The sequence below is a fragment of the Macaca fascicularis genome, chromosome 7 (genome assembly GCF_037993035.2).
Source record: "Macaca fascicularis isolate 582-1 chromosome 7, T2T-MFA8v1.1".
NCBI classification, from domain to species: domain Eukaryota; kingdom Metazoa; phylum Chordata; class Mammalia; order Primates; family Cercopithecidae; genus Macaca; species Macaca fascicularis.
The window spans coordinates 135,279,994-135,307,641 of NC_088381.1; the positions used below are offsets into that span (position 1 = coordinate 135,279,994).

At 47.6% G+C, this 27,648-nt stretch overlaps 1 protein-coding gene across 1 annotated transcript; it reads right to left on the bottom strand.

Annotated features, from left to right (window-relative positions):
• Positions 1–366: 366 nt before the first annotated feature.
• PLEK2 (pleckstrin 2) lies at positions 367–27,086 on the bottom strand. The gene is made up of 9 exons (XM_005561556.5): positions 26,939–27,086; positions 14,188–14,352; positions 9,085–9,266; positions 6,798–6,889; positions 6,310–6,497; positions 5,974–6,075; positions 4,308–4,391; positions 1,600–1,678; positions 367–836 (listed from the first exon to the last, which is right to left on the bottom strand). The coding sequence occupies exons 1-9, from the start codon at positions 26,978–26,980 to the stop codon at positions 709–711; spliced, it is 1,062 nt and encodes a 353-aa protein (XP_005561613.1). The 5' UTR covers positions 26,981–27,086; the 3' UTR covers positions 367–708.
• Positions 27,087–27,648: the final 562 nt, after the last annotated feature.

Genomic DNA, 27,648 nt, shown 5'->3' on the forward strand with positions numbered 1-27,648 from the left:
GTCTTGATATAAACCTTCCCCGTTTACATCTTTTTCTGTCCTTCAGAGCACTCTTACTCTGCATCTCTAAATGCCCATTTTTCATAGAAAAGCTATGTATGTATTTTTCATATATGTGATTAAGTTCTCCGACAGAGTCCATGACTTCTGTAATGTATAATATTTATGCAGGCTTGTTTTCTAAAGCAAAACAATATTCTCTGAATGTACAAAGTTTGGCCACCATCCCCACTTTAAGATGAAGTATGTCTTAATGACAGAGATACTTGAAATGTTGCTTGAAAACTATAAAACTTTATATGGGACTCTTAATAGCCAGAAACAAATGTCAGCTTTTACTAATTCCAAAGAAGTTAAGAGAGAACCGCATAAGAAGAGAGTTTTATTCAACATGGCATGGCCAGTGTAATTGTTCCAACAAAGGGAACCTACTTTGGTGCCCGAGGAAATGGTTGTTTGTGATGCTGGGGAAAAGTCAAGATGCTGACGCCTAATGGCTGTTCTAGCCTTTCCAGGTTTGTAACATGAAGATGAGGAAGGAAATGGCATCATTGCTGTTTGTAATCTGAGGAACTCTTCAGCATTCACTCTCCAAAGCAGTACGAAACTTACAAAGAAGTCAAAAGTCTTAACACACTCCCATTCTCCAGGAATTCCTGTCTGTGTCATCTGGTAGGAGGGAGGAATCCTGGTTCCCTCAGGTCCTTGTCATGTTAGCTTTTTGATAGCTTCAATCCACTCAGCTCGCTCAGCCTTGCTGCTGGCCTGAATGTAATAGTGTGTGTCATCCTTAGTAATCACTTTGAAGAGGTTTCCCTGGACATTCCCTTTAACCCCTAGGCAGAAAAAAGAGGGCGTGGGGATCAGTGATTGAATAGCCATGTTTGCTTTCACCTTGAACCAGCAGAAAGTCAACTGAGACATGGACAAAAACATACAATGACGTATTTATTAAAAGGTATACAGTTAGAGAATCCTATCAGATGAGGTCCCCTTTTCCTCCCATTCCCTGTCCCTCACCAGTGCCCTAAGGCCTGTCAATGGTTATGTCTGGATATTCCTGGAAGCCCTCTTGCCTGCTCCTATGCTCAAGATGGTAGCATGCTATAGATCTACCATTTCATTTACACCAAAGAATCCAGTATGTTTATGTTAAAAGCAAGCACAGAATTTGGAGTTTGATCTCAAATTGTTTAACTTATCGGAACCCCAGTTTCCACAGCCATAAGATGGGAATAATATCTTCTTACTATGGCTGGCTATTGTGAAATTCCTGTTACAATATATATTAAGGTATGTTGTTAACCCTAAAGCATTGTGTAAGCCTCAGCTATTATTTTTAGGTGGAAGCTTACAGGCCATCAGCATAGAAACTGAGGGGAAAGATTAATAACATAAGGATTACTTAGTTGCATTCTTAAAACGCCAAGAACATACCCTTTGTTCAATTCTGAAAATCGCTTCAAAACTCACACCACTCTGTCTCATTGAGAAAGCCTTGCTCAGCTTCCAAAGCTGTCGTTTCATTAGTGGGACGTTACTGAGGTGCAGGAGGGAGGCCCCTGAGATCTTCAGGCCAGGGCTGAAGTTGCACCTTACCAGTGGGAACGCCATTATCCTCCAGAGCAGACACGAGTGAACCACGAAGAGAAAACCCACCCACTGGCCTGTTCTCTTCCTGCAGAGGAAAGGAGACCCAATTAGGAATTTGTGAATGCACTCCCCTTACAACTCAGGCCAGCTAAAGAAGTCAGTGCAAAATCATTTGTAATAGAAGATGAAGCTGAACTTGGACATCACATGGCCAAAGCTGTAGGCACCAGTAAGGAAGCTTGGGCCTCTGTTTCACAGCAGGCAGCAGAAGTGCCCACCAATGTTGTAGTTACCAAGTCTTGCAGACTTGCAAATTTGCTTTTCATTCCTGGAGATGTCTCAAACAGAGCCTCTGATCCAACATGCTGCACAGAAAAACATTCACTGGCTTCCTTAACCCTTGTGTGCATCTTACAAAGCAATCAGAAATATATATTTATAGTAATCATTTCTTTTTTGAGACAGCGTCTCACTCTGTCTTCCAGGCTGGAGTGCAGTGGCACAGTCTCGGCTCACTGCAACGTCTGCCTCCCAGGTTCAAGTGATTCTCCTGCCTCAGCCTCCCGAGGAATCGGGATTACAAGCACACGCCACCACACCTGGCTAATTTTGTATTTTTAGTAGAGGCGGGGGTTCATCATGTTGGCCAGGCTGGTCTTGAACTCCTGACCTCAAGTGATCTGCCCTCCTCAGCCTCCCAAAGTGCTGGGATTACAGACATGAGCCACCGCACCCAGCCATAGTCATCATCTCTGCAAAGTTGATAGATTCCTGCACATAGGACATCGTTACACAAGTCTAGCATGTGCCTAGCATGAAACTTCGTGTGATATAAAACTGTGATTGGTGGTGTCCCTGGATGATTTAGGGCAATTTTACACACCACGTGCCTTGGGCCCCAGGAGCCCTTCAATTAATCAATAATCAACTTCATACTGCATGTTGGGCCCAGCAAGAGGGAGGGCAAAAAACAAAATGGTTAAATAAAATACTGGAAATATTTGTACTACTAAATGCTAATAGGAGGAAAGTTCAGAGAAGGAAGGGATCTGCCCCAGCCTGGAGGGTTCAAGGGCAGTCTCAGGGAGGACAGGAGACTTGAATTGGGCCTGGATAGGAGAGTAGGTCCCCGGGCAGGAGAGGGGCATTCGGCCCAAACAGGAGGAGGAGTGGGAGTAAAGTGGGGAACAAATTAATTGCAGAATGCCTTTGAGATGGTTCCTTATCTTGTACCTGCAGCCCAGAAACTTGGCAATTCTTTTATTTCCTTTGCACACTTGCTTTGAGTAATCTCTTCTGCACTGTTTCCATCTATGTACATATGTGAGCATTTGTGCGTGTGTACATATATATGTATATACGTATATTTACATGTATATGTACTTATAGATAGGTGTGTACAGGCACATATGTGTGTATGTACATTTTCTGTTTCCTATTTTAAAAGCTGAGACAAGGCCAGGCGCGGTGGCTCAAGCCTGTAATCCCAGCACTTTGGGAGGCCGAGACGGGCGGATCACGAGGTCAGGAGATCGAGACCATCCTGGCTAACACGGTGAAACCCCGTCTCTATTAAATAATACAAAAAGCTAGCCGGGCGAGGTGGTGGGCGCCTGTAGTCCCAGCTACTTCGGAGGCTGAGGCAGAAGAATGGCGTAAACCCAGGAGGCGGAGCTTGCAGTGAGCTGAGATCCGGCCACTGCACTGCAGCCCGGGCGACAGAGCTAGACTCCATCTCAAAAAAAAAAAAAAAAAAAAAAAAGCTGAGACAGCAGACTCATCAGGGGCACAAAGAAAGTAGGTTAGGCTAGACCATGGTGAGAGTTAAATACAAAACTAAAGTGTTTTTTCATTTGTTTATTTCTTCCTTGCTTCAAACAGGATTTGAGGTAGCCAGGAAGGAAGGAGTTTGAACTCCATCCTGTAGCCAGGCCACCATGACCCACAGAAAGGTCAACTGGAGCTTTTTGGAGGCTCCTCCTGCCACATCCCTCGCCCTGGGCCCTCCTGTGGCCTGGCTGGGTCCAGGCAGGGGTTCCTGATTGAAGCTCAGTGAGGAAGGAACTGCCCACTCTTCACTATTTCAACAAAAACTAATGAAAGTCATACATCGCCCAAGACAAGGCTGAACTGCTAACTAAGGGGCCCTTTTTATTTGCTTTTGACTGGAATTAGATCCACTCAGCATGTGGTAATACCTAGTATCAGAAACAGAAAAATGGTTCTTTTTAATTTGCCATCAAAGTTTTTTAAAAAGCAAATTAGTAAATTATGGCTTAAATATTATATGGTGACAGAAACTTTTCAAAACATAGGTGGGGAAAAGCAGAGGGACGCAGAATTAATGGGGTCTCTGAATGGAAAGTGTGGAGAGGCTGGGAAGTGCCAGTAGGAGTCTCTGTCAGCCTACCTCATCCTCCCTACTCACAAAGCAGGCTTTGGGGAAGACCAAAAGATGCTTTTCCTCTGAAAATGATAAAGATGGGCCTCCCAGGGGAAAGTGGGGGATTAGGCATAGAAGAAACCGCTCAAGAAAAAGGCACCTATGTGATGACAGGGCAGAGCAGCTTGGACTGTGGAAGGAAAGGCAAGGTGCAGCAGAGGCAGGTGCCAGGGGAAGACAGGATGTCCAGCCAGCTGCCCGCTGTGCCAGAAGAGGAGTGTCTGGGGGCATCACAACACGGGACCAACACAGAGCCAGCATGCGCACTCACTTTGGAAGGGTCGTAGTAATGCAGGAAAGCTGGATCCTTCCTCAGAACAAAGCGGCGCACCTTCCAGTTTTTCCTCTTGTGCCCCTGAGGCAAAGAAATGGTTCCAAGTTCATTGGTGATAGTTGCATGTCCCTCTCTCCTGCATCTATGCATGTAACAGCAAACCCCCAACAAGCCAGCCTGCTCCAATGGGACTACGTTCTAAAACCAGTCCGCAGGAAACCTAAGGATAGCAATGACATCTCACAGACCTCCCTGCCAACACCCCCACTCAATGACACTTTAGCAAAAACGCCATCACCTTAAGTCGGCAGAGCCAAAGACAGTCCATGCAGAAGGAAAAGGGACACACACCACTCAGGGCATAAAGGAGGACAAGGAGGCAGGAGGTGTCAGCTGGGCTGGGAGCACACAGGTAAACTTGAGCCCAAGGGCACCAGCTAAGGGCCACGTCAGTCCAAAAACAAACCTTCAGCTGCATGTGTATTTGTCAGTCTACACATGTGCCTACATGTGCAGTAAAACCACTTTCACATTGCGCTTTAGGAAAAAAGCAAGTAATGATCAATTATATGATAAAACCTAAATGTGTAAGAAGCTGACATGTGCGTGTGTGTGTGTGTGTGCACATGTGTGTGTGCGTGTGTGCGTGTGACTTTCTTTGACCTCACTGGGAGGGCTAAGGTTAGATCACAAACCTTAGCCCTCCTAGTCAGGAACACCCTCAGAGTCCCTCCCACACCCTCCTCAAGCTCCCCTAGGGGCCTCTTTTCCTCCCCTTGGGAAGGACTCCTATCAGGCCCAGCAGAAGCAGGGCCTTGGCACAGACAGGCAGCGGTGGGGATGATAAGAATCTAAGAGCAGATGAGGATCCTGATATGCAAGAAGCAGGTGACAGCAACAGCACATGCTCCGAGTAATGATGGGAGTGGTGCCAAGCCATGTACGTGCCCTCTGTGCGGACACACACATTCGCATGGTATACAACATGTGCACAAACACGAGAGCCGTGCAAAATGTCTGCTTCACTTCCTGTGCCAAGGACAGGTGATTTTGTTCACAGAATACCGTTTTTGTTAGGCACAGGTAGGAATGCCACAGGACACGGCTTGCCTCTGGTTCAACACAGCTGCTCTCCCAAACACAGTTTAGGAGTAGTGGCCATGGCCAGGCTTTGAACACTGAGCCTTACCATGGAGAATCTGATCTTCAACCTACCGACATGGTAGAAAAAATTGTTTTTAGCTCAGAAAGTGTATCAAGGGGGTGTGCAGAATCTCACAAGGGAAGGCAGAGACCCCAGGATGCCCCAAGGAACAGAAGGCCAGCAAATGCAAAACCTCAAGCCGGTCAGCAATGCCTCCAAGACAAATATGTGAAGCTGGGCAATTCTGTAGAAGTTGTTTTTTGATGTTGTGATAATTATGTGTGTATAGTACAGTTTTCCTGAACAGCCCTTGTGTCTGGCACACGTGTATGTGTGAGCGTGAGCATGTGCCTGTTCTTTGACTTGCTTCTGGGGGCTGGCTGGGCTCCTGCTTTCATAGATTCTGCTATAATTGGTGCCCTCCAGCAGCCTCAGCCCTTCCCTTCCTCTGTGCTCACTGCTGCCTCCCCTAAGCTTGAGAACTGTCCATCTCTCTTCCCTGCTCCAAAGCAGCCATACCTGCTTGGCCAGGTAGCCTTGTTTCACCACCATGCCACTTAACTCCACAGTGCTCAGGTTAATTTCTTCCTTGGGGCTTATCTTCTTTTTGTAGCTCTCAGCCTAGGGGGAAAGAGGGAACAAAGACTCTGCTATAGCAAATACCCAGGCCCAAGCTATGGCGGCTGTCAGAGGGGAAAGGAAATTCTTCAGGACAGAAACCTCATTCTGCATCAGGATGAAGTCGTCCCCCAAGCCCAAGGTCTCCTCCCGTGACTGTGGACCCCAGGCCCCCACTCTGTTGTATCTTCCTTAACCTTTACCCTGGTGGCAAGAAGAACCCACTCCCCAACTTACAAAAGTATACAGGGCTGTAGAGTCATCCAGGAACTGCTCGGCCAGATCCCCAGAGCGAATGGCTCCCATGCTTCGGACACCCACCGGCCTGAGGAAGTTCTCCTCCATGAGCATGGAGGCCAGGGTCACCGCCTCCAGACGGCTGGCCACAAAGCTGTTGGAGATGAGCCAGTCCACCAGGGAGGAGCCTGGCCAAGGGCAGCACCAGTCAGGCAACAGGTAACGGACCAGCGTCCTTGGGGTGTGTGGCCAATGACCTCACTGACCTTAGCCCTCTGGGCAGCCTCAGGGCTCTACCCAAGAGCAGACTGAAGGCCATACCTGCTGCATAGAGCTGTGGCTGCACACCCACACGTGGCCATCTCAGGCCAGCCTGTTGCCCAGCAGGAAGCTCTGACCTCAATATAGGGTGGTCAAGCACACAGTTGAGCCCTGCATCACCATGTCCCAGGTTGACCGCCCAGCCCGGCCCTGGGGAACAGGCTCACCGAGGAAGGTCTTTTTGTAGGTGCTTCCCTGCTCCATGTTGGGGCTTGAACGGATTCCGGTGCTGCTATCATGCATCTTGTCCACAATGCGACTACACAGAAGGGAAGGCAAAGGAGAGGGAACCCTCGTCACGCTGGTAGGTACAAGGGAGGGTCCTGAGTCACTGCTAAGGGTATAAAGCAAGTGGCAAATGGTGTGACACACATCACAAAAAAAGGGGGTGTAGGAAAGCAGCCTTTTGCATGGCCAGAGTGATGCCATCTTGAAGTGAAGCCACTGTGATGATTGATTTTTGTTTTTTGTTTTTTGTTTGTTTGTTTTTTGAGACAGAGTCTCGCTCTGTCACCCAGTCTGGAGTGCAGTGGTGTGATCTCGGCTCACTGTGACCTCTGCCTCCCAGGTTCAAGCAATTCTCCTGCCTCAGCCTCTGGAGCAGCTGGGATTACAGGCATGTGCCACCACGCCCGGCTAATTTTTGTAGTTTTAGTAGAGACGGGGTTTCACCATGTTGACCAGGCTGATCTCGAACTCCTGACCTTAAGTGATCTGCCCGCGTCGGCCTCCCAAAGTGCTGGGATTACAGATGTGAGCCACTGTGCCTGGCCTGATGATGGATGTTTGACTCCCGCATACCATGGTGTTCCCATAGCGCAACTCACCCCTCATAAAGATGTTTATCTAACCTCCCCAGCGGTCACAGGTTTCACAAGAAAGTCTGAGGCACGACTAGCTGCACATTTTCCCAAAAAAGCTTGCTATAGAAAGGATATTTTCTGGAGGACAAGTGTGGTGATTCACTGTCTCTTGGCCAGCAGAGACATCACTTCTGTTTGTAAGTCCCTATTAAATGCCTCTTTGTGAGAAACTGGATTTGTCAGCCTCTTTCTTCTGCCTCTCAGCTACCTTGTTCTTTGCAGGTAGGTCTGTTTATACCTCCTCACCACAGAAGGGGGTGTTCAGTTATGCATCAAAATTTGAGAGGCAGGATTTTCAGACATTTCTTTTCTTCTTCTTGCTTATCTAAATGTTCTAGTATTTCTATGCCAGACACATACTGCTTTTGTAGTAAAACCAAAGTGCTGTGACTTTTAACTTACAAACAAGAGTGTATGCTGGGCACAGTGGCTCACACCTATCATCCCAGTGTTTTGGGATACTGAGGTGGAAGGATCACTTGAGCCCAGGTGGTCAAGGCTGCAGTGAGCTATGATCGAGCCACTGCACTCCAGCCTGGGCAACAGATTGAGACCCTGTCCCAAAAAAAGAAAAACAAAAAAAGCCCCAAGGGTGCACAGTAGCCCACATGATTCTCTGTGATCCCCCTGCATTAAGTCCAAACCCCCTCAGCTACTTTTTGAACTATCTTTGAACCCACCTGCCTACCCACCCTTATCTGCAGCTGATCCTCCCTGCACCCACCAGTGTTCAGCAGCTCCCTAGACCCATAGGAGGTGTACAGTCAAGGTTTCAGCGCCTGGTGAGCCCAGGAATGGACTCATACATCTTTGATGGGTGTAACAGTTCTGTTGCCTGGGAGGTTGGTGGAGATTTACTGTGGTTTGAATGTTTATCCCAAAAATCATGTTGAAAATCCCCAATGTGGCAATATTGAGAGGTAATGCCTTTAAGAGGTGATTGGGTCATGGCGGCTCTGCCCTTGTGAATGGATTAATCCATTCATGGATTAACGGGTTAAATGAGTTAATGAATTATCATGGGAATGGGACTGGTGGCTTTATAAGAGGAACAGAGACTGCAGTAAGCATGTTAGCATGTTCAGCCCCCTCACTGTGTGATGCCCTGCACCACCTCAGGACTCTGCAGAGAGCTCCCATCAGCAAGAAGGCCCTCACCAGATGCAGCCCCTCAACCTTGGACTTCCCAGCCTCTATAATGATAAGAAATAAATCCCTCCTTATGAGTTACCCAATTTCAGGTATTCTGTTATAAGTAACAGAAAACAGACTAAGACAAGATTTTTAGGGAGCTGTGACGGAGGAGCCCTGAGCACCCTGGCTGAAATGGAATGGGGGTCTTGTGTCATGGAGGTGTGCAGAGGTGGCAGGAGCCACAAGAGATCCCACAGAAATGGGGCAGGTAGGTAGGGCCACTCCCAAGCAGAGAAAATCATATACAAAGGACAGGAACAGCTGAAGGCCCTGAAGCACTGTGGTAGCACCAGCCAGGCTATGAAGCAAGCACAGAGCCCCTCCAAGGGGCAGGGTGCCCTGCCCACCAAACACAGGCAGGAAAGGCTGCCACAGAGCCCGGCAAGCGGGCACTCACTGCAGGCTGATGTGCGGGGGCAGCTTGAAGGAGTTTCTCAGGCTGTGCAGCTGCTGGACCTTCCCCGGCTGCCCTGCGTGAATAGCCCCGGTTATCTCAAAGGCCCAGGCATCCCGCTCCTCTCGAGAACAGGCCTCCAGGAAGTACTCTGTGGATGTTTGAGTCTTCAGCTTAATGAGGAGCTGTGGGAAGAGACAGCCAGTCAGACCAGCACGCAGGCAGAGCAAGAGGACGCCAGGCAGCAAAAATGACGGGACCCCGGGAGAATCTAGGTGACAGTGACTGCCAAATGCCCTGAGCCCTCAGCCACACAGCAGGTGGTCTTTAAAGATTCACTTGGACACCTCCAGTGACAGGAAGCTCACGGCCTCACACGGCAGCCTTTCCCTTGTGGACAAGGCAGTTAGTGTAGGGCCTGCTTCCTGGACATGCTAGCTGTGTTCTCTCTTCTAGAACCACACAGATGAAGAGTCACCTCCTATGACAGCCCCTACACTGAAGAGAGAAATGCCCAGGCTTCAAAGTCAGACCCATCTGAACACAAACCCCAGCTCTGCCACTTGGCTGTGGACTCCCGGGAACATTAGGAAATGACAGGATATTAATGCCTACCTCGAATGGACTGTTAGTCATGCTCCCTTCCGTCCTCTTTCCTTGTGTCTGAGCATCAAGTCTTTCACACATTTCTCATAGGATATAGTTTCAGCTCCTTCCCATCCAGGTCGCTTTGTTTTTTTTTGTTTTGTTTTGTTTTTTGTTTTTTTCTTGAGACGGAGTCTTGCTCTGTTGCCCAGGCTGGAGTGCAATGGTGCGATCTCAGCTCACTGCAACCTCCGGCTCCCAGGTTCAAGCGATTCTCCCGCCTCAGCCTAGGGAGCAGCTGGGATTACAGGCGCCCACCACCATGCCTGGCTAATTGTTGTATTTTTAGTAGAGACGAGGTTTCACCATGTTGGCCAGGCTGGTCTCAAACTACTGACCTCAGGTGATCTGCCCACCTCAGCCTCCCAAAGTGCTGGGATTACAGGCGTGAGCCACCGCGCCCAAACCCATCCAGGTCACTTTGTGCTACGTGTTCTACACTTGGTCAACATTCTCATAAATACAGTGCATGGAATGGAACACACAGCTCCAGGAGAAGTCTGAGCCCACTGGCTGTGGGCAGCTGCAGGGCACTGTAGACTCACTCAGTGCTGTCAGAAGAGAATCTTTTTCATGTAGGCCACTTCTCTATCTTTTAAGTGTACATTTATGGGATTTTTTTGGATCAATTGTGGGATTGATAGGAGACTATTAATCGGGTGGTAGGTGGATCCATCACTTCTGTTGGAAAACAGAAGCATTTTATTTCATTCTGAATCTGTTTTCCAAAGGATTCTCTCCCAACTTACTTTGCTTACAAACTTAGTCAACGTCCCTCATCCAAACTAAATGGTGAATAAGACATGGCTGGGCTGGGCGCGGTGGCTAACGCCTGTAATCCCAACACTTTGGGAGGCCGAGGAGGGCGGATCACGAGGTCAGGAGTTCAAGAGCAGCCTGGACAATGTGGTGAAACCCCGTCTCTACTAAAAATACAAAAATTAGCCCAGCGTGGTGGTGGGCGTCTGTAGTCCCAGCTACTCAGGAGGCTGAGGCAGAAGAATCACTTGAACCCGGCAGGCGGAGGTTGCAGTGAGCCAAGATCGCGCCCCTGCACTCTAACCTGAGTGACAGAGAGAGACTCTGTTTCAAAAAAAAAAAAAAAAAAAGACATGACTGGTTCGTGGTCCTAAAGAACACCACAGGCCGGGCTCAGTGGCTCACGCCTATAATCCCCAACACTTTGGGAGGCAGAGGTGGGTGGATCACTTGAGGTCGGGAGTTCAAGACCAGCCTGGCCAACATGGTGAAACCCCAACTCTACTAAAAATACAACAAGTAGCTGGGCGTGGTGCAAAATTGTGCCACTGAACTCCAGCCTGGGTGACAGAGTGAGACTCCATCTAAATAAAAACACACCCACCCACCACAGAGCTGCTCCTTCAGTAGTAGTAGCTTGACAGTGAGCTCATCACCACTGTGGAAGAACAGAGTTTAGCCAGCTTCCTGAACCCCTGTTGTCAGCCTGCAGTTCACCATTTCAATGAGCAGAATTTTAGGACACACTATAAAATTCCATGTAAAATTCTGACACTCTTTTTACACGTTCTCTAGTTTTAAAAAGTATGTGTGTATATATTTCATGATCTGTTCTTAGGGAATCTATTGGCTCCTCTTGATCTAGCCCAAGTACTCATGAACCAGGCAGGTGACAATTTGAGAATTTTATGTAGAATTTTTTCTTTTGAGTTAGGGTCTTGCTCTGCCTCCCAGGCTAGAGTGAAGTGACATGGTCATAGCTCACTGCAGCCTTGAGTTCCTGGGCTCAAGCGATCCACTTGCCTCAGGCTTCCAAAGTGTTAAGATAACAGGCGTGAGCCACTGCACCCAGCTGTGTCTGGTCTTAAGATGCTAAAAGGAAGAGGATGCAGAGCCCATCTTTTCCCAGGCTCAGCATCCTCCAATGGTCCTATAGCTACTCCAGCAGAAAACTACCCCTGCCTGACTTCCCACTTTTAATCAGTGACACCTCCAAGCTTGCAATGGAAATAATGGAATGACATTTCATTTGTGCAGCCTCCTAGGCTGGAATGATACTCGATGCCTCCTTTTCCCTTGTCCTCAACAGCCAGTCAGTCACCAAGTCCTGTTGACATTTCTTTCATAATGACTTCTCCTGTTCGTTTCTTCTTTTTGCTTTATTTAATGCCTAGATTATTTTAATAGCTCCTTTTGTTTTTTATTTGAGAAAAATATGAATTTACAGAAGAGTACAGAGGTAAACATAACAAATGCCAGTAAACCCACCACCCAGAATTAACCATCATTAATATTTTCTTATACTTAGAAGATTCCTTAATTGACCTCATTTGTCTTCAGTCTTTTTCTCTCCTGAACACGGCAAGTGTAGGAGAGTCAAAGAAGAAAAACATGATAAGAAAGAAAATGGTGAGATTCCTTTCTATGGACCTAGAAATCTTATTAGTAACTGAACTAAAACTAGTTCTTCCTTTTATTCTTTCTACACTTTTTTTTTTTTCTCTGAGACAGAGTTTCACTCTGTCACCCAGACTACAGTGCAGTGGCACAATCATAGCTCACTGTAGTCTTGGACTTCTGGGTTCAAGTGATCCTCCTGCCTCAGCCTCCAAAGTTGCTGGGACTACCAACACCTGCCAACATGCCCATCTAATTTTTTTTTTAAGAGATAGGGTCTCACTATGTTGTCCAGGCAGGTCTTGGACTCCTGGGCTCAAGCTATCTTTCCATCTTGGCCTCCTGAAATGATGGCATTACAGGCATGAGCCACTGTGCCAGGCCTACATTTTTGTTTCTCTGAGATGTAGTCTCGCTGTGTTGCCCAGGCTGGTCTCAAACTCCTGGGCTTGAGTGATTCTCCCACCTCAGCCTCCTGAGCAGCTAGAATTACAGCCTTCATTTTAGTCTTTCTAAGAGAGTTTTCTTTTTTCTTTTTTTTCTTTCTTTTTTTTTTTTTTTTTTTGAGACAGGGTCTCACTCTGTCACCTAGGCTGGAGTGTAATGGCATGATCTCAGCTCACTGCGACCGCCATCTCCTGGGTGGGAGCAATTCTCCTGCCTCAGCCTCCTGAGTAGCTGGGACTACAGGTGCCTGCCACCACACCCAGCTAATTTTTGTATTTTTAGTAGAGACAGTGTTTCACCATGTTGGCCAGGCTGGTCTTGAACTCCTGACCTCAGGTGATCCGCCAGCCTCGGCCTCCCAAAGTGCTGGAATTACAGTCATGAGCCATTGCGCCTGGCCTCTAAGAGAGTTTTCATCAGACCATGCTCTCACTCAAAATCTTCAATGGCTCTCCATTACCTCCATCTGGCCCTAACCAAACTCCTATCACTCCTTTAGTGAACATTCCCCTTTGACCACACTGGAGGCCCTTCTCCCCAGAAGCCACACCCCCCTCTCTCCATGCATACTTTTCTTACTTTTACTCGAGACATTCTACCTGTCCAGAATGACCGCCTCTCTCCTTGTTCCATCTTTGCCCACATCTCTATTCCTGAAGCTTTGCCTGACCCAGCCTGAAACATCTTTTTCCTCTTCAGGGATGAAGGGTTCTCTGCAGCTCCTGATAGCTGTGGCATCACTGGAATGCCAAATGTTTTTCAATTAACCACTTGCTTTCCCAATAAAATGAGCAACTCTGTGAAGAAACAATCTTACCATTTTCTTCCTTGATTCCTCCATGCCTTGCAAATTTCTTGGCACATAATGGGCCCTTGATAAATAATTTATTGGGAGTTGTTTTTTTTTTTTTTTTTTTTGAGGAGTCTCGTTCTGTTGTCCAGGCTGGAGTGCAGTGGCGTGATCTCGGCTCACTGCAAACTCCGCCTCCCAGGGTCAATCTATTCTCCTGTCTCAGCCTCCCAAGTAGCTGGGATTACAGGCCACTGCAACCATGCTCAGCTAATTTTTGTATTTTTAGTAGAGATGGGGTTTCACCATGTCGGCCAGGCTGGTCTCAAACTCCTCACCTCAAGCAATCTGCCCATCTCGGCCTCTCAAAGTGTTGGGATTACAGGTGGGAGCCACTACGCCCAGCCTAGACTTTTTTAATGGTAGGGTTGAAGCCACCCCTTACTTCTGGAACACAGACCCTTCAGGGAATGAAAGCCATCATAGTGAATGAAGCCATCATAGTGAACCCCAAGATAGCAGTAATTACTCACATTGGTGTGGTGCCTGCCTCCCAGCCCACACAGTGCTCTAATACACCATGACCTTCATGGTCCTCACCACAACCATGTGAGATACTCAGGGGTAATTATTTAATCCCATTTTATAGATGAGGAACGAAGGCTCAGAGAGGTTTAGCTACTTGTCCAAGCTCACATACCTGGTAGGTGGCGGAGCCAGGATTTGAATCCAAGTTTTTAAATTCTCACTCTGAGCTCTTCCTCCTACCCAGACCACTTTCCCAAAGAGGCTAGAGGTGGGAAGGCTGTGGAACAGAGAGGAGATGGACAGCAGGAGCTGTCACTTACCGGTCGGTTTTCATACTCCAGGCAGGGGCAGGTGATGGTGCAGCCATCCAAGAAGATCCGGCCCTTGGGAGGGGTCACTCTCCGACCCCCCTCAAGCTTGTAGTACACCAGCGTGTTCTGCCGAAGGATGAACCATCGCGCCTTCCAGTTGTGGACAATGTGGCCCTGTGGACAGACAAGAAAGCCCTGAGGTGAGGTGGCCAAGGGGAGGGGATGGTGTTCAGGGAGGGGTGTCCGGTGGCACAGGTAACCAGACTGTGCCGTGGAAGTGACTCTCCAAGGAAGACAGCAGGATTTGTGTCTGGATCTCTTTTGAGTATGTAGCAAAGACCTTTGGCACTGACCTTCTAGTTCCTATTTGGCCACTTTTCTGGTTATAAACCTTGAAAGAAACTACAAAGTAAAAAGAAGAGAAAAATCACTCACCTGTAATCCTACTGCTAGGAGACAGCCATTGCTAAGCTACTGTATTTCCTTCCAGTCTTTTTTCCTTTTAGTTTTTGCCTTCTGGTTTTTTTAAAAAATTAAGATTATTTTAAATATAGTTTTATTTTCTAGTTTTTTTTTTTTTTTTTTTTAATTCTTGTTTTATAGACAAGGTCTCAAAAGAGACAGGCTGGAGTACAGTGGCATGACCTCAGCTTACTGCAGCCTCCCCTTCCTGGACTCAAGTGATTCTCCCACCTCAGCTTCCCAGGTGGCTGGGACTATAGGCGTGTGCCACCACATCTGGCTAATTTTTACATTTTTGTGTAGAGACAAGGTCTCACTATGTTCCCCAGGCTGGTCTTGAAGAACTCCTGGGCTTCTGTGATCCTCTCACCTTGGCCTCCCAAAGTGCTAGGATTACATACATGAGCCACCATGCCTGGTCCCTGTTTTGTGTGGCCTTGCTGAGCATCTTCTGACACCATTAAATTTCTGTAAAACATATTTTTAATGACGATTATGTGGATACATAGTTTACATGCCAACTCCTATTGTTCGTAACTGAGGTTGTTCCATTTTTTTCACTATTCTGTAATGAATATCCTTGCATGTAAATTTTGACCTGCATCTGTTTTTTTCCTTTGGATATACTCGTAGAAAGAATATTACTAGTGAAATGATGTGGGCAATATGAGGCCATGTATAGTCTCCCAGTGCTAAGGACTCTGACAGTCTTACCTAGCCAGGTGTGGCAGGTATAAAGAAAAGGGTAGTTTAGGTGGTTCTCAGGTGGCAGGCATAAAGAGAAGGGTAGTTTAGGTGGTTCTCAGGTGGCAGGCATAAAGAGAAGGGTAGTTTAGGTGGTTCTCAGGTGGCAGGCATAAAGAGAAGGGTAGTTTAGGTGGTTCTCAGGTGGCAGTCACATAGAGAAGGGTAGTTTAGGTGGTTCTCAGGTGGCAGGCATAAAGAGAAGGTAGTTTAGGTGGTTCTCACGTGGGTGGTAGAGCCAACGGACAGAACAGTCAGGTGAATATGGAGAGCCTATTTCTAGAACAGACCAGTGGATAGGGAAATGTCTTCTGAGGGATCAGGAAAGAATGAGTTTAGTACACAGTCACGAAAGCACCTTCCTGGGATATTTCCAAAGCCCAGCTTAGGGCTAGGTTCTAACCAACAGAGGTGCTTTACCTGAATCAAAGTCCGTTGCCCCAATTTACTCATGTCCTTGCCTAGCACGGATTCATATCAAAGGCCCTTTTAGTTCTCAGTCTCTGGTGCTATGATTCTATTCCACACTCAGCACGTACTAAGAGCTGTTAGAGAGTCAAAAGTTGTAGAAGGAATCGTCTGCATCGAAGTTATTTGTGCATATAACTGAGCTTTGTGAGCACTGACTTGAACCCAAACAGAATTTACTGCTACAACTAAGTAAGACTTACAACACAGCCAATCTGACAAGAGTTTATTAACATGTCTCAGTGTTATTTTTTTTATTTTTTATTTTTTTTTGAGACGGAGTCTCGCTCTGCTGCCCAGGCTGGAATGATGCAGTGGCCGGGTCTCAGCTCACTGCAAGCTCCGCCTCCCGGGTTCACGCCATTCTCCTGCCTCAGCCTCCCGAGTAGCTGGGACTACAGGCGCCTGCCACCTCGCCCGGCTAGTTTTTTGTATTTTTTTTTAGTAGAGACGGGGTTTCACCATGTCAGCCAGGATGGTCTCGATCTCCTGACCTCGTGATCCGCCCGTCTCGGCCTCCCAAAGTGCTGGGATTACAGGCTTGAGCCACCGCGCCCGGCTATCTCAGTGTTATTATGCTACGTGATGATCACTCTTTCCATGAGAGGGCTTGTGCAGTCCAGCGGAACTGCACATTTTTGCTGTCTTCACTTTGTTCCTTACTTACATCCACATGTAATATGGGCATTGACAGTTTTACCTTACACAAGCAGACATGTTTAAAGAAACAAAAAAGATTTGTCTTTGACTTCTCAGCTATTGGGGTTCTCTACTGCTCTGCACATAGCCCAGCCTCAGGTCCCCATTTCCTGTGACCACCAACCCCCAACTGCAGGGGTCCCGGGGCAGCACTAGCAGGACTGCTCTGGGACATCTGGGTGCTTCCGATTCCAAGGCAGTAAACTGCTGGCACCCAAGGCTGTAGCTTGAAGGGAGAGGAGAATGCAGTTAAGTTCATGGCATGTGGACTGGTGGGAGGTGGAGTAGAGGAGAGGGCAAAAGAATCTTAGGGCTGAGCACGGTGGTTCACACCTGTAATCCCAGCACTTTGGGAGGCCAAGGTAGGAGGATCACTTGAGACCAGGAGTTTGAGACTAGCCTGGGCAGCATAGTGAAATGCCATCTCTACAAGAAAAAATTAAAAATTAGCTGGGCATGGTGGCACACATCTGTAGTCCCAGCTACTTGGGAGGCTGAGGAGGGACAATCATTTAAACCCAGGAGTTTGAGGCTACAGTGAGCTATGATCACACCACAGCACTCCCACCTGGGTGACAGAGCAAGATTCTGCCTCTTAAAAAAAAAAAAAAAAGTGGTATGGGATGAACTGTGTGCCTGTGTGCCTCCAAAATTCGTATGTTGAATGCCTAGCCCCAGTGCCTGAGACTGGGAATGTATTTGGAGATATATTCCCTTTAAAGAGGGAATTAAATTAAAATGGGGTCATTAGGATAGGCCTTAATCCAATCTGACTAGAGTCTTTATAAGAAAAGGAGATTTAGATTGGGTGCGGTGGCTCAGGCCTGTAATCCCAGGAATTTGGGAGGCTGAGGCAGAAGGATTGCTTGAGCCCAGGAGTTTGAGGCCAGCCTGAGCAACATAGTGAGACCCCCATCTCTATTAATAAAAATAAATAAATAAATAAATAAAAATTAGCCAGACGTGGTGGCACATGCCTGCAGTCCGAGCTACTTGGGAGGCTGAGGTAGGAGGATTGCTGGGACCCAGGAGGTTAATGCTACAGTGAACCAAGATCACGCCACTACACTCCAGCCTGGGCAACAGAGTGAGTCCCTGTCTCTAAAACAACAACAATAATAATAATTTTAAAAAGAAGAGGAGATTTGGACACACGGAGAGCTCACACAGAGGAAAGACCACTGAGGACACAGTGAGGAGGTGCCATCTGCAAGCCAAGGAGAGAGAGGCCTCAGAAGAAACCAAACTGCTGGTACCTTGATATTGGACTTCTAACATGCAGAACCATGAGAAATAAATCTCAGTTGTTTAAGTCACCTATTCTGTGATATTTAGCTATAGCAGCCCTCACAAACTAATACGACAGGGAAAGGAAGGAGACTAGTGATATAAGAGGAGAAAAGTGCAACCAACAGATATTGGGCAGAAAATACAAATACAGGCCAGTGCGGTGGCTCACGCCTGTAATCCCAACATTTTGGGAGGCCAAGGTGGGCAGATCACCCAACTCCTGAGGTCAGGAGTTAGAGAGCAGTCTGGCCAACATGGTGAAATGCTGTTTCTGCTAAAAATATAAAAATTAGCTGGGCATGGTGGCACGTGCCTATAATCCCAGCTACTCAAGAGTCTGAGGCAGAAGAATCACTTGAACTCAGGAGGCGGAGGTTACAGTGAGCCAAGATGACAGTGCCACTGCACTCCAGCCTGGGTGACAAAGGAAGAGTCCATCTCAAACAACAAAAACAACAACAACAATACAGAGATGTTATACTTTCCTGGACGAAATGTTACACTTCCCAGAGTCCCTTCCACTTAAGGAAGTTTCTGTCAGTTCCACGCATGGGGCATTGATGTATTTTTTTTACTTGACATTTTTTTATTTTTAATTTTTGTGGGTACATAGCAAGTATATATATATTTATGGGGTACATGAGATGTTTTGATACAGGTATACATTGCATAATAATCACATTATGGAGAATGGGGTACCCATCCCCTCAGGCATTTATCCTTTGTGTTACAAACAATCCAATAATACTCTTTCAGTTATTTTAAAATGTACAATTAAGTTATTATTGACTATAGTCACCCTGTTGTGCTATTAAATAGTAGGTCTTTCTCATTCTTTCTAATTAATTTTTTTGTACCCATTAACCATTCCCACCTCCCCTGCAGCCCCTCACCCACCCTTCCCAGCCTTTGGTAACCATCCTTCTGCTCTCTAAGTCCATGAGTTCAATTGTTTTGATTTTTGGAGCCCGCAAATAAGTGAGAACATGCGATATTTGTCTTTCTGTGCCTGGCTTATTTCATTTAACATAATGACCTCCAGTTTCATCCACATTGTTGCAAATGACAGGATCTCATTCTTTTTCATGGCTGAATAGTATTCCACTGTGTATATGTACCACGTTTTCTTTATTCATTCATGTGTTGGAGGACACAGGTTGCTTCCAATTTTGGTTATTGTAAACAGTGCTGCAACAAACATGGGTGTGCGGATATCTTTCAATATTCTGATTTCCTTTCTTTTGGGTATATAGCCAGCAGTGGAATTGCTGGATCACATGGTAGCTCTATTTATATATTTTTTTTGAGGAACCTCTAAATTGTTCTGCATAGTGGTTGTACTAATTTCCATTCTCACCAACAGTGTGTGAGGGGTTCCCTTTTCTCCACATCCTCACCAGCATTTGTGTTTGCCTGTCTTTTGGATAAAAGTTATTTTAACTGGGGTGAGATGATATCCCATTGTAGTTTTTTTGATTTGCATTTCTCTGATAATCAATAGTGTTGAGCACTTTTTCATAGACCTTTTTGCCATTTGTATGTCTTCTTTAGAGAAATACCTATTCAAATCTTTTGCTCATTTTGCACTGATGCGTGTTAGACGGCAGTCAAACATGGAAAAACAAGATATTTTGGCAAGGACAGTAGCAGAAGAGCAGATCGTTCTGATACCCAGACCCAGAGTTATCAGGGACAGGTGGCAAACAGTGTCAGCAGTGATGCTTCCAAGAGAAACATCTTCCAACAGAAATGACACCAACCTGGTACTGTGGGTGTTTTTGTCTGACTGTATGGTCCCCGGCTCTATAGCATCCCAGCCAAATATTCTCTGACCTGTCAAATATTCCCAAGTTTTTATATGTCCTCCAAGAAATCCCTTCTGTTCAAAGTCACTAGAGTGGAATGTGTTATAAGCAACTGAGAATCCTAACTGATAGCAAAGGAGAGAAGTCTGAGGAGAAAAACTGATGACAAAAGATGTACTATGTAGGCAAGAAATTCAAAGAAGCTGGTGGCCCTCATGAAAATGTTCATATCTACTTTCAGTGTTCAAAAATACCACTTTGGGGATCTCTGTTAAGTAAATAATCTAGAATATGAGACTGGGTGCAGTGGCTCGCGCCTATAATCCCAGCACTTTGGGAGGCCAAGGAGAGAGGATCGCCTGAGCCTAGGAGTTCAAGACCAGTCTGGGCCCTATAGTGAGAAGTCATCTCTACAAAAAAACACAAAATTAGCTGGGTGTGTTGGCACACTCCTGTAGTCTCAGCTACTCAAGAGGCTGAGGTGGGAGGATCACTTGAGCCTGGGAAGTCAAGGCTGTAACAAGCTGTGATTGCACTACCACACTCTAGCCTGGGCAACACAGTGAGACTGCCAAAAAAATTTTTGAAAGAAAATAATATAGATTATAGAAAAGGTTGTATGTATTGACACTTATAGAAACACTGCTGACAATAATGAAAAAATGAAAAATAATCCAAATGTATATGGTAACAATGTAGTGCATGGTGTAGCCACAGTGCAAGCATTCCAATCCTAAGAGATGGTAGGCCACTGGCCCAGCCTTCAAGGTCAGACTCAGCAGTCTAAAGCACCAAGAATAGGTGGCAATGTCTTTGACATGATCAAAGCACTTTTACTCATATTACTTCGCATGACACCTAAAAAAAATCTAGTAGCCACACGCAGCTGTAGTCTCAGCTACTCAGGAGGCTGAGGCAGGAGGATTCCCCAAGCCTAAAAGTTCAAGTCCAGTCTGGGCAACATAATGAGACCCTAAACAAAACTAAACAACAAACCTCTAGTAGTAGTATTTTAGAAAATACTTCTAAATATTTAAAATTTCGAGCTCAGTGTGGTGATTCGCACCTGTAATCCCAGCACTTTGGGATGCTAAGATGGGAGGATCACTTGAGCCTAGGACTTCAAGACCAGCTTGGACAACATAGCAAGACCTACTCTCTACGAATAATAAAAAAATTAGTCAAGTGTGGTGACATGTACTTGTGGTCCCAGCCACTCAGGAGGCTGAGGTGGGAGGGTCATTTGAGCCTGGGAGGTTGAGGCTGCAGTAAGCTATGATCACACCACTGCACTCCATCCTGGGCAACAGAGTGAGACCCCATCTCAGAAAAAAATGTATAGTACATAAGTATTTCTAATACTTAAGTATTTCCTGTAGTTTAGAAAATTTCTGGAGGGGTACCCCAGAAATGTAAACAATGTTCACCTCTAAGGAGTAAGACTGGATACAGAGTAATAAGAATGGTGGCCAGGTACGGTGGCTCATGCCTGTGATCCCAGAACTTTGGGAGGCCAAGGCAGGTGGGTCACCTGAGGTCAGAAGTTCAAGACCACCCTGGCCAACATGGCAAAACCAAGTCTCTACTAAGAATACAAAATTAGCCAGGTGTGGTGGCAGGCACCTGTAATCCCAGCTACTCAGGAGGCTGAGGCAGGAGAATTGCTTGAATCTTGGAAGTGGAGGTTGCAGTGAGCCAAGATTGCGCTCCAGCATGGATGACAGAGCGAGACTCCATCTCAAAAAGAAAAAAGAAAAAAAAAGAATAGAAACTTGTTTTCATTTTACATCCTTGAGTACTGTTTTAGTTTGTTTACTAGTATGAATGCATTATTTTTATCATGAAAAATTGCATTTAAATTTAAATACACAAAAATCCTGAGGAGATGATTAGGGAAAACATTCATTCATTCATTTAATAATCAATTATTAATACTATGGCACCAAGGCAAAGATGAACAAGACTCTGTCCTAATCCAGTGGGGAAGATAGACACTTACCCCACCCAGTATGAAAAGTTCCAGGACAGATGACTGGCGTGGCCTCAGTGATCCCCTCTTTCTGGTGTTCACGCCCTTGCGTAGCCTCTTTCCACATTTTACTAGGGTTCGTCTGTGTGACTAATATGGCAGAGTGATGGTATCCCAATTCTGACATTAGGTTATAAAGGTCTTCTGAGGCATCTTATTGGCATTCTCTCTCTTTCTCCCTTTGCCTCTCTCTTTCCCTCTCTCTGATTATTTGCTATGAGAAAAGCTAGCTGCCATATCCTAAGCAGCCCGATTGAGAGGTGAGGAACCAAGGCCTCCAGCCAACAGCCATGTAGATGAGCTTAGAATTGGACCCTACAGTCAGTCAAGCCTTCAGGTGACCGTCACTCTTGGCTGCAGCCTCACGAGAGACCCTGAGCCAGTCTTGCAGCTATGCTGTTACTGGATATCTGATGCTTACAAACAATGAGATGACAAATCTTGCTGTTTTAAGAAGCTTGGCCGGATGAGGTGGCTCACGCCTGTAATCCCAGCACTTTGGTAGGCTGAGGGCGGGTAGATCACTTTAAGTCAGGAGTTTGAGACCAGACTGGCCAACATGGTGAAACCCCGTCTCTACTAAAAATTCAAAAATTAGCTAGGTGTGGTGGTGGGTGCCTGTAGTCCCAGATAGTCAGGAGGCTGAGGCATGAGAATCACTTGAACCCGGGAGGAGGAGGTTGCAGTGAGCCAAGATGGCGCCACTGCACTCCAGCCTCGGTGAAAGAGCAAAACTCTATCTCAAAAAAAAAAAAAAGCTAAATTTTGGGATAATTTGTTACACAGCAATCAATAATTAATATTGGGCATGATACAAACCCCAAGGAGGAGCTCAGGAGAGGCTGAGGTGGAGTTAGGCACATTCCCAGGAGTGATACTGGGGCTCAGTCTTTCTGGTTGTGTGGAGTTAGGCAGGTCAGGAAGGCAAGGAAGGGTGAGCATAGGACCCCTGCCACTTTGAGGAAACTCCCCGTAGTTCTATATGGCTTGGACTCCATAGGGGAGGTGATGAGGACCAAGTCAGCAAGGGCTTCAGGTTCTGTGCCACAAAGTTTGATCTTCAAGGGGAGTCCTTGAAGGATTTTAAGCAGAAAGACAGCAAGCTTACGTTCTCATATTAAACAGATCACTCCAAACACAGCAGCAGAACAAAATAGTCAAAGGAAGCAGGCGCAACTGGAGTGGGGTGCTCAGCTGGAGGTTGCTGGAATAGTCCATGAACCTGGCAGGAAAGCAGCACCAGTTCTGCTCTGCAGATAAACCACACCATGCACAGAGTGGTCCAAAACCACCAGGCAAAGTGAGTCACAGGCCAATAACACAATGGTACGCTGAAGAAGAACCCAGGCCTCTCTCCACCTGGACACTTGTCCCTGGGCAGAGAGTAGCCTCTCTCTTAGGTTTCTTGTCTGTAATCAGCTGGCTGGAGCCAGAGGCCAGCTGAAGCAGGGGGTGCTTGGAGTTCCCTAGATCCCTTTTGGAGGGAAGGACAAGGGGCCCATAAGCTGGAATGGCACCTCAGGGAAGGGCTTACGAGACACAAAATGTCACAGCTGGAGAGACCCTAGGAAAAAGCCTCCTCTATTCCTTAACCTTATTACTATTACATTTTTGAGACGGAGTCTTGCACTGTCGCCCGAGCTGGGGTGCAGTGGCACGATCTCAGCTCACTGCAACCTCTGCCTCCCAGATTCAAGCAATTCTCCTGCCTCAGCCTCCCGAGTAGTTGGGATTTGAGGCACCTGCCACCACACCTGGCTAATTTTTTGTATTTTTAGTAGAGATGGGGTTTCACTATTTTGGCTTAGGCTGGTCTCGAACTCCTAACCTCGTGATCTGCCTGCCTCGGCCTCCTAAAATGCTGGGACTACAGGCATAAGCCACCACACCCGGCCCCAACCTTATTTTTTTTAATTTAAAAAAAAATATTTTTGAGGCAGGGTCTCATTTGGTTGCCCAGGCCAGAGTGCAGTGGCATGATCATAGCTCACTGCAGCCTCAAACCCCTGGGCTCAAGTGATCCTCCCACTTCAGCCTCCCAAGCAGCTGGGACTACAAGCGAGCACCACCATGCCTGGCTAATTATTTTATTTTTTGTAGAAATGAGTTCTCATTTTGTTGCCTAGGCTGTTCTCGAACTCCTGGCCTCAAGCAATGCTCCCACTTTGGCCTCCCACAGTGTTGGGATTATAGGTGTGAGCCACCACACCCAGCAGACCCCTAACTTTAAAGATAAGGAAACAGAGGCCCAGAAAGGTCTTGCCCAAGGCTCTATAACCCTGAGAAAAGCAGAGATGCCAGCTGGGCCCAGTGGTGTGTACTTGTAGTCCCAGCTACTCGGGAGGCTGAGGCGGGAGGATTACTTGAGCCTGGGAGGTCGAGGCTGCAGTGAGCCCTGCTGATGCCACTGTACTCCAGGTTGGGAAACAAAGTGAGATCCTGTCTAAACAAAATAAATAAATAACAGCAGGGTGTGGTGACTCACACATCTAATCTCAGCACTCTGGGAGGCCGAGGCCAGAGAATCACTTGAGCCAGGAGTTTGAGACCAACCTGGGGAATAGAATGAGACCTCATCTCTACAAAAATACAAAATAAAAACAACTCTTTGTTACAAAGCTTTTACAGAGCTTTACAACAAAGGATAGAGCCCTACACATAAAATTTCTAGGCCAGAGCATGTTCACATTGCAATGCTATTCACAATATGAGCCCGGCAGGAACGCCTGGCAGTGCTTCTGCCTCTTCTCCCAGGAAAAGCACTGCTGCTCAAGGCTCATCCCCCACTTCCTTCCCCTGACTCCCCTGAGAGCCAGGCCCAATGAGCTTCCCTGCATTTTGCCTGGAACTCGGCTTCTTTCTTGTCTGGGCGGGATTAAGAGCCAACTCTATCGTGTCCCTGCCTGTCTCTGGCTTCACCTTCACCGGTGATGACTGCTTTGCACTCTGGCTTCCAGCTCAGGCCCTGCCCCACCTCTGAGCTCTTAACTCTCCTAAGACTATGGAATTCCCCTGCCACAGCCTGCAACTTCTCCAGTGGACATAGGGACTGCTATTGCCATCTAAGAGGAAAGGGGATATGGGGGGTTGAAAAAGTTGGGATTGCTCAGCAAGCTGGGACCACAACAGGGGTTCTGGGGCCACATCCTTCGCCCTGCAGGGAGGGGTGTGGCTTCTGCTTGCCTCAGGGTCAGGTTCCATCCCAGTCCTTGGGTTTGGCTGGAATGAGCTCTAAGTATTTCAGCCAAGCCCCATCTTTTCCAAGGGCTTATGGGGACCAGACCTGTTGACTCTCCTCATTTTCTGCACCCTGGATTCCCTAACCAGGCCACTCAGAAGAGAACTCCCATTCTTCTCCTGGCGATATCCTGGGAGCTCTGTGGCTCTGCCCTTAGCCCTCCTCTGGCTCTCGGCGTGATGAAGGTGGTAGGGAATGATGGAAGGTAAACCCCAGGAACAGGAGGAGGCCCCCAAAACTCCCAAAGCTCTGTCAGGAGGATCTGTCTCCATGTTAACTCCCTCCACAGGCCTTACCAGGGCCCAGCCATCAACGGTGCCAACCAAAAGTCCCATGCCCAGCTCTCACTCTCCCTCCCACCTCCCAAGCTGCAGTTAAACAGGAGATCAGGACGATGGAAGCTCCCCATGTGTAGTCTCTCTGAGGTGCAGCCACCTCCACATGCTGCGAGAAACCGGCCTATCAGTTCAGCCACAGTGGCAAGTGGGCGTGGCGCTTTGTACTGTGCTATCCAGTCTGACCCTTGATCTGGCATCAGCTTCTACCCTCCTTGCTTACTGTTTCCAGCAAACAGCCACAGCTCTCCTGTGTCGAATAACGTGCAACATCATGTGTACACATTTTGTGGGGAAAATGAAAGCGATCCGAGACTTTAGGACTGATCCAGCCACGCCGGGAGGCAATGAAAGGAAGGGCCCCTCATCCCTCTTCATTCCCCTCTCAAAGCTGAAAACTCAGTAGAAGAACCAGAAAGCTCAGCCCTGGATTTATATGTCTCTTTGCTATGCCATCATGGCAGTATAAATGGTTAGTGTTAACGTCATTGTTCAAATTGTGCTCCGTGTGGTGGCTCATGCTGTTATCCCAGCACTTTGGGAGACTAAGGTGGGTAGATCACTTAAACCTGGGAGTTCAAGACCTGCCTGGGAAACACGGCAAAACCCTGTCTCTACAAACAAATACAAAAATTAGCTGGGCATAGTAGTGGCATAGTAGTGGACACCTGTAGTCCCAGCCACTCGGGAAGCTGAGGTGAGAGGATCACCTGAGCCTGGGAAGTCGAGGCTGTGGCGAGCCAGGATTGTGCCACTGCACTCCAGCCTGGGTGACCCCGTCTCAAAAAAAAAAAAAAAAAAAAAAGGTCAAATTAGGAAAAAATTTTGAAATAACAAACTTCCTTTTGCAACTGCTCTTTTGTTCATCTTCTACCTTAATCCCAGGCACCGAGTTTTCTGTTTGCACTCGTGCTTGCCCTGGGGGTGGTGGGGAAGGACTGAGGAGGGAAAGTCAGAACATGCAGTTCCAGTCCCAGCTATTACTGGCTCTGGAGCTCTGGGCAAGCTACTTCATCTTTCTGACCCTGTTTCCCCATCTGCAATAGAGTGATGTCAATACCCACCGTGTATGGCACTCGGGAGGCAGGAAAAGGTTTGGGTCAACCTGAGTGGGTCTGATCCCGATCCTGGCTCCACCACCCACTGCCTCCACCACCCTGAGCAAGTTCCCTAACTCCTCTGGCCTTCGTTTTTCCCCTTGATGAAAGGGGGGGCAGTTAGGTACCACTGACCCCATAGGGCTGCTGAGAGGATGACAGGAGACAATGTCCAGGGCTGGCCAACAGTAAGTGCTTAAAACACATAGTAGCATTACTCCTTCTTAACAGGTTGTAAATTATAGAGCACGCCTATGTTATCTTAGTAAATTTTATTTAAATATCATACCATTCATAATATTTTAACAAGTTTTAATTAAGACACACGCTTCGGTACCCCTGCCCCGGCTCCATATTGCGCTAACCAAGTGGAATTCTCCTCCTGGCCTGTGCGCGCAGCCGCTGCTCATCCCGCGTCCCCTCGGACATGCAGCTCTGCCCATCAGGGCCACAGGCAGCCCGGTCCCACCATGGGGGTTGGGGATGCGGACGAGAATATGCCCGTTCCGGGGCGCGCGTCTGGCCCCTCTCTAGGGAGCCGCGTCGGCGGGGCCCCACCCGGCCAATGTCCCGAGGCTCGTACGCGCACTCACCCTCTTGACCAGGAAGCCCTCCTTGAGCACGCCATCCTCCATGTCGCCGCCCGCACGCCAGGGCCACCCCAGGTGCGCCGTCCCCGCGCTTCGCGCTCCTCGGCACCCGCGCGGCCCGCGCAGTCAGCGGCCACGGCGCCCAGGAAGCAGCTCCGACGCGGTTGGGCGACGCCTCCCTGGCCCGTGTCCAGAGCCTGAGGCCCCGGGGCAGGAAGTCAGACCAGGTCGGGATTTCTGACGTGACGTTTCCACCCAAACGTGCTCCAGGGTCGGTGGTTGGTCCTCCAGGTACAGAGCGGCCAGCCCCGCCCTATCCAGGTGCGCCCCGTGCCCCTCACTGTTCCAGTCTCTCTGCTCAGCGTCCTTCTCCAGGTGCTTCCCGGGCACTTAGCACATTGCCTTCAAGGAACGCTTATCGAATTGAACATAACCGAAAGGACCCCAAGATTTGGAGCCATTCCTGTGCTCATTGGAAGTAGGAGATGGGACAGTGGGTGAGCCGAAACTGGTTTGGGAACTTTATCCTGGCCTCTGATGGGGGCAGAGAAGACCTCTCAGTAACAGGAAGGTCACAGTTTTAAGGAGGCAGGCACAGTCTACAGGGCCCCCTGTCCCCAAGATATACCCCGCTCCCTCAAAAAAGATGAAGCCAAAAATTCCATCATTAAGGACAAAATTTAAGGGGCCGCCAAGGAATCCAGTAATCTAGA